At 28.1% G+C, this 7634-nt stretch overlaps 2 protein-coding genes across 3 annotated transcripts in view; one reads left to right on the top strand and one right to left on the bottom strand.

The window, feature by feature from the left end:
* The window catches only part of LOC100166915 (PDZ domain-containing protein 2), a 72900-nt gene that overhangs the window by 35707 nt on the left and 29559 nt on the right, over positions 1-7634 (top strand). The window lies entirely within an intron of this gene.
* Positions 1746-7634, bottom strand: part of LOC100160158 (lipase member H-B) — a 103345-nt gene continuing 97456 nt past the window's right edge. Inside the window, exons 6-7 of the mRNA XM_001948062.4 lie at positions 3114-3270; positions 1746-1976 (exon numbers count right to left, since the gene is read on the bottom strand). Coding sequence (XP_001948097.2) covers positions 1913-1976; positions 3114-3270 — 221 coding nt within the window. The 3' untranslated portion in view covers positions 1746-1912. The remainder of the gene's footprint in view (positions 1977-3113; positions 3271-7634) is intronic.

The following is a 7634-nucleotide window of genomic DNA, read 5'->3' as shown; positions in this document are numbered from 1 at the left end:
AATTGTAGATACACTGTTCAGAAATACGATAAATACAACATACAAGTATTTTAAATCATTATTTTTCTTAATACCTAATTAATAATAATAATTTTATCATAGGCAATATCTATACATGTAAAATCCAAATACCACTTGTTACTGATCGCTGTAACTCAAAAACTACGCGTACAAATTTGGGAATAGAGGAATAGAGGTTCTTCTCATATTTTCACTGTGCAATAAGAAAGGATTTGCCAAAATTCGTATTTAAAAGAGGTGCTCAAACAGGGACATTGAGGTTCACATTGCAAATTTTATTTTTATTTATTAATAGTTGCCATTGTTTACAGTCTACAGTAGAAATTAGTGTTTATTTATTATTGGTTGCCATTGGTTATTCGGACAGATCAGGTACAAGCTTGCATCAAATCGAATTATCGAACATTTCCTAACCAGGATGGCCGAGTTGCACTTACTGCAGCAAGTCTCACCCAAATGGAGTTGAATAATCATAATTTTCTTAAAAGTTGCGATTTTTCACGGGAAACTGAGTGTAATTGTACGGGTTCAGCTTCAGCTATAAAAATACATATTTTATCATTAATATCACTAGAAACATTTCAATACGCTTTAATTAACCGTTTTTTATATTTACTTGCCGATCAGATTAAACGATAAAATTTGAATAAAAAATTATACATACCATCGTCCGAAGTCAAAATAAACAACCAATTCCGGGTGAAGCTGTGACGGGTCTGCTAATAATACTATACAGAGTGTAACAGAAAGAACTGACCAAAAAAAAATAAAAATGTATGCGACGTAAACGTATGACAAAAATTGATAAAATTATAGGATTACTAAATAGTCTTAGAAATATACCCATGTTAGCAAATTTCCAAAAATAATATTTTTAAAAAAGTTATTGCGTTCAAAATTAATTTAACCAAAAAAATATTGAAATTTAAAAAAATTCTAAAAAATTAACTACTTGATTTAGATAAATGTTTTTACCATCCAAATCGTTCTTATAATCATATTCACAAATTGGCTATTTTGAATTTATTCAAAAAAATTTAAATCAAATTTTAAATTTTTCATTTTCGGTATTAAAAAGTAAAAAAAATTATTTTTTTTTTATTACATATGTAGCGCAAGTGGCTATAAATTATATTATATCAAAAAAATTTTTTTAAATATTTATTAAAAAAAAATTTATTCCAAAAGTCAGTTCTATCTGTTACACCCTGTATATAATTAAATACAATCATGACTTACGTAGTTCTATTTTACTTCGCGTCTTACTATATATCTATAATATCTATAGCTGTACATTTACAATATACATGTTGTATTGCGTACAAAATTTAGTCTCCGGTGGGGGGGAAATGCCTCCTTTGCCCCCCCCCCCCTCATCCGCAACTGTTGATAGAACACTGGGTGTATAAGCATTTGAGTGTAAACAGTGTAGCTAATAGTCCATAGCCCTCCCAAACATTTCCTACATTTTGTTATAAGATTATTAAATATTATCAAAGTAAGACCCTATTAGCCCTATTAGGCCCCCCAAATCTCAAACGCTATTTTCACCTATGAGTGTAGCTGTTTAATTATTGTGCATATAATGTATATGAGGGCAACGGCGAGTGTTTAATTAAAAAAAAACAACAACAATTAATTTATAACAATTATTTTTTTCTATATTACATTTTATTTAGGAATAGGAGGAGTATTGGATATATTTATAATGCGACAAAGAAGTATTGAATATATATGATATTATATTTATAAACTGTTTATAAATTACATAAATCTTAAAAATATCATAAAAATAAACATTTTATAGTTTTTAAACTGAAATGAAAAATAGTAAAGAAGCTGTACATAAACAAAAAAAAAACAATCGTGTGTAAGACTGTGGCTTATGTTTTCATGTATTCGACAATCCATAAGGGGGAACACCGTTGGTCTCTAGGTAAAAAATTCCTCTCGCTCTAGAAAATATTTATGACAAAAAAAAAATTAATACTTACATAGAATTTACATTTTCTTTTCCAGTTAAAGAGCGTGTACAAATGCATATTATATTTTTATAATGTAAAACTTTACACATTTTAATATTAGATTGTCTTATTATTAGAATAATATATTTGCATTTTGTCAACAATTATTATTCACCCCCGATGTAATATATTATGCGTATCTAATAATGCCGTAATATAATATACACAGTGTCGTGGTCCCATCATTTAATTGTCTTATTATTCATTGTATGTTAGCATAATGTACCTATATAATTCCAAATACGATTAACTACCTACATTAAGATACTTAAAAAATGGAGTGATAATAATTCAAAGACCCCACACGTAAAATAATAAGGTAATAAATAGGTGAATTTAATTTATTATATCTACCTACTATCGTTGTCGTTATTATAATCTAGGTACTCGTTTTATGTACCTACATGTTGAGCTTACTTTGTTTCTTCTTGTGAGTAATACATAAGTATGGATTCACTTATTTGTATTCTATATTTTACTGGCTCAATTATTAAAGCTAATATCGTCCATTCGTCAAAATTCAACCAGAAAGTCCATTTCAATTACAATGGTTCACTTATTATAATTCTTGAGTTGTAATATTTAGGTCCACATATTTTTTTAAATGAATATTCCTATTTCCTGGTTAGACTATTTTTAGTTTTGAATCCCGTTGTACGAGTATTGGGACACGATATTAAAAATATGATACATGGATTGGCAGTTTATCATTGAAGCATTGCTTAAAATTTACATATTTATTATATAAATGCTCAGAACAAAAATTACAGTTTTATATAAGAGTTAAATCCGGATAATTATTTATGACTGCTTTTCTTCTCACACCAACCAAGAACTATACAAATTCTTGAAGTCTTTAAATTGTTTATAATATTACGAATTGAGTAAACAATTTATAATTAGTTTACAAACAATAATTTGCTATTTAATTCGGCTCGAATTTAAGGAGCCTGTTGGCTATAGGCAACTTATTCGTATAAAACAAATAACAATTCTCGTGGTCATAGAACAAATTCGGATACTTAAGTTAATCGATAATAAATTATACTTTATTAGTCGTGTTCTTACTTTGGATCTGCGTCATGTCCCATGTAGTTTTTATTATTATTTTTGCATTCACCACTCGTATATTCGTCCCATGTAGGACATTCTGTAGCTAGAAACGAATTCCTATGGTAGATGGAGTCTGTGTAAAATTGATGCGATCTCGAATGGCTGCAACCGACTGTAAATTAGCCAGCACACGTTTAGTTAGTTATCGGTCAAAAAGTCCGGTATAAAAAAAGTTGGACAAAAAGTCCAGATTCATTTTTTGATTGCCGGACAAAAAGTCCGAGTATATTTTTGTTGTCAGTCAAAAAGTCCGAAAATATAAAATTGTCTATTATATTTAATTTTAGATTCTGAGTGGAACGATGAATGTATTGATTTTACAATGATGTGTGTTTTTTTTTTAATTTTTTACTTTTTAATTTTAATTTTAATTTTTTTTTGTGTCTGTCATCACCTTTTAGGACAGTAAAAGTGCTTGGATTTTCTTCAACAGTACCTTTTCTGATAGGAAAGTGAATCTAGTTGGTACTTTGGGGGGTCAAAAGTAAAATTTTAATACAAGGCTCCTATTATATTGTTACAATGAGATTTTAAAAATATTAAAAATCCTTAGTCACAGTTTTTTTTTATTAGCATTTAAAGTTCAAAAATTGACAAAATATGTAAAAATCACGAAAATTAGCAAATTATTTTGAGTTAATAGTTCGTAAAAATTTTTCTTTTTAGAACTAAGATTTTAAAATGTAATACAAGATTCCACTTATAGGTTATTCTACCTTTATCAAAAAAAAAATGTCTATAAGAAACTCAAATTAAATTTTTATGAGCGTTTGAAATTCATATTTTTACAACATTTGATATTCACTCGATTTCTTACGTAACGATTTTCTTATTTTATTGTAATTAAAAAACGAATGACTTTAGATACTTGAAAATTTCACTGAATGTTTATATTAGAATTTTCTATACACGATAAAAATTTGAAAATAACTTGACTCTTTTTGAGCTGCTTACGGACATTGTCATTTTTCAATTTTTATAATTTTTTTTTCTATAAATATCAATAAAATTTTATTTGTTTGGTAAAAATGCGTGAAAATTTAATGCAAGGCTCCTGATGCATTGTTACAATAGCAGTTGAAAAATATTAAAAATACATGTGCACAAATATTTTTTATAAGCATTTGAAGTTGAAATTTTGACAAAATTTATCAATTTAAATTGAATAATTATTTTGTAGTTAAAAATTTATAAATGTTCACTTTAATATCTAAAGATTGAAAATTTAAAACCAGATTCCACGTAAGTAGTTAATTTTGTTACCAAAAAATCTAAAAATACATAAGCACAGTTTATTTTTATAGTCATTTTAAGTCAAATTTGGACGAAATTACATATTAAAAAACCTGGAATAACTATTTTAGTTATTTTGTTGTGATTGTATAATATTACTTGTGGGTACTTGAAACTTCTAAAGTATACTATTATATATCTATGATAGTACCACGGTTTGTTGTTGATGTATAACGCGTTACTAATGGATATTGTGATATGATTAATTTGGAATTTATTATTGATACCTATTAATAGGTCAATTTTTTTTTAATACTATAGATAAGTATATCTATAATAGGTATGTCTAATACCTAGACTGACAAACCGTCTCCGCTCAGAATCGTTTTTCTTATACAGTGATATTATATCATTGAATTCAAATTTAATACTATCCATTATCCAGTGACCCACTTGTAACCTACTGTACAGCAGAGCGACATCCACTTACCCACCTTTTTTTTGGATTGATACATATATCAATCGCAACAAAATAAGCATAGGTCGATTCACTTTGTCTATTTCCACACTAGGCAGCGGTTACCGGGTCTGTCCCATCACGCCGGCGGATTTCAGGCACCTGCAGTGAACTCGCGTGCAAATTTGCACGTGAAAATTTAGTTCGGCTGTTTTCAAACTCTGACATCTCGATCGAAACTCGTGCCGGGACGTACTCGATGTCGGCCGAAGTAAACCACACGCGATGTTCGGCATCGAAGTATCGAACTTGAACGGTGAATCACGAGATCATGGCTTGACTGCTGCACGTCCGCTTCGGTCCGGCCGAACATGCAGCGGCAACCAGACGGACGGTGTCCGATCTTGACTTGCATCATTATTGCCACGACCAAAACTGTTTGCATTTAAATACAATACACCCCCTCCCTACCTCACCCAGACAAATAAAATTTTAAAAAGGCGATGCGGTGACACTCAGTAGGGTATTTGGAACAACTGTGTGAAACATAAAATGGAAAAAAGATAAATAGTATTGTCACAAAATGGGAATATAAAAAAGGCCAGTGCTTGCGGAACTCACAGAGAGGCCCCAAAAATTGGCTTTGTTTTTTAATTTGTCAAGAAGTTTTTATTTATTTTTTATTAACAAAAGTGGTACTAAAACCTTCAACAAACTGTCAGGTCTAACAGTTAAAAATTTCAGCCAAATCGGTTCAGTAGTTTTCTTGGTTAGCGTGGTCGTAGAAAACCCCTTACAATTTTATATAGCAGTAGAGATATACACTATATAAATATATTATATACTAGCTGCCCGACCTTCTTCCGGAAGAAATTATTTTTTTATAATTTAGTTATAAAACATGATTTTTTTTGGCTATACAAATAATATAATATAATTACATATTGTAGTTATTGTTATTGCTAATTTCTGAAAATTTTATATCCTACTTTTGAATTCAACCACTGGAGTGGTAAATTTTATTCTTTTTATTATAGAATAGAGATAAGGTAGAAAAAAATGTAACAATAAATTACTTGTTCAATGAACAATATATATTTCAAATGGAAAAATGCAAGTGCTAACAAACAAATAAATAGTTAATAATAATAATAATAAATAAACAAACAAACCGGTTTCCTTCGTCTCCAAAATCAAGTTACATTCTTATATATATATATATATATAGAGATATGGAAAGTGTGTTATATCTTTTAGAATATACTAATAACTAAAATGAATTATTCGTATTAGTGTTCGTTGTAACAATAATAGCGAAATAAGATTTTACAGAAATGAAAAAATATAATTCAAATACTATAATTTAACTGTCCATAGCAACGATGTTTAAAAAACTTTCATTTCGGTAATAAATATATTAATTAATTAATTATTATTAAATTTTAATTTTAAATTTAAAAAAAATTGTGCCAAGGAATTAAATAAGTTAGAATAAATAAGAACTATAGTCAAGAGTATAATCATAATAACCGATTGCAGTCTTTATAACCAAAATGATAAAATAAAATTTAAAAACTTGAGCATATATGAATATACCATAGTATTACATCAATGTGTCATATTTTTATCACTAATTCGTGACTTCAATATATACAGGAAAATAGAAAAAAAAGACGTTTTATTATTTTAATATTAAATTTAAATTTACACTATCATTCTTTCAGAAAAAACTAACGTTTTTGAAAATATATTTGTTTACATAACCACATAAGTAAGTTAAAAAAATTCTTGAAAAAAAATTATACATTTTATTGTTAGCATTTTTAAGCTATTCACCTTAATATTTAAATTACTGCATATATTTTTAATTCTGAGCGGGGCGATGACGTGAACGTATTACAATGTGTTTTTTTGTTTGTATAGGTACACGAAAAATAGTAGAAAAAATGCTTGGATTTTCAACTTTGAGGGTGGTTTCTGATAACAAATTTGATCTAGTTGGTACCTTTGAGAAGTAAAAATTGAAAATTTCCAGTGAGTACCTATCTTTCTTAATAATCAGGTAAAACAAAAAAAATAATTAAGGAAAAACTAGAATTTTTGACGAAATCGATATAGTTTTTAAGTGGAAGTATATTATATTCAGGGCTTAAATCAAAAATAATAATACCATTTACCGTTATATGTATATTAAACGTTATGATCGAATGACTGTTTAACGTTATATGTATATTAAACGTTATGATTGAATGACTGTTTCTACGTATACTATAGAAGATTTAGGTACCGAACTTTTTGATCTTTAAAGTGGTTTGATACATTTATAATATTTAATATTAGCTGATATATGAAATAATACGACTCACCACTCACGTGGTTATACTTTTTTAACATTCTATATTTCTATGACTATTCTCACGTCTCAGAAGTTGTTTTTTAATTTTAAGTTCCTACGACTTACCTATCACTAATCACGTACGATTTTACTCGTGTCAATTGGAAAAACGCGTGTTCATGTGAAGCGGTCAATTTATATAAATATAATGTATAATTAGGAACGTGTAGTATAATATGTAAATGCGAGAATACACGTCCGTGCCCTAACTTTCTTCTAAAAATTAAAGTTAAACAGTAATGACGGTAATATTGAACAATTTTATTTTTATTTTTGGATTATAAAAATGTATTACTACCTACCTATAGGAGTGTTCCGTGTGATTTCGTTTTATTTTTTTGAATACATTAGATGTGGTGTCGTAAACATGAAATCTGCACATGGAAATTTG

This window comes from Acyrthosiphon pisum, chromosome A1 (assembly GCF_005508785.2).
Source record: "Acyrthosiphon pisum isolate AL4f chromosome A1, pea_aphid_22Mar2018_4r6ur, whole genome shotgun sequence".
In the NCBI taxonomy this organism is placed as follows: domain Eukaryota; kingdom Metazoa; phylum Arthropoda; class Insecta; order Hemiptera; family Aphididae; genus Acyrthosiphon; species Acyrthosiphon pisum.
Note: the sequence above shows the minus strand (reverse complement) of the source record. Positions and strands in the feature narration are given on the sequence as shown.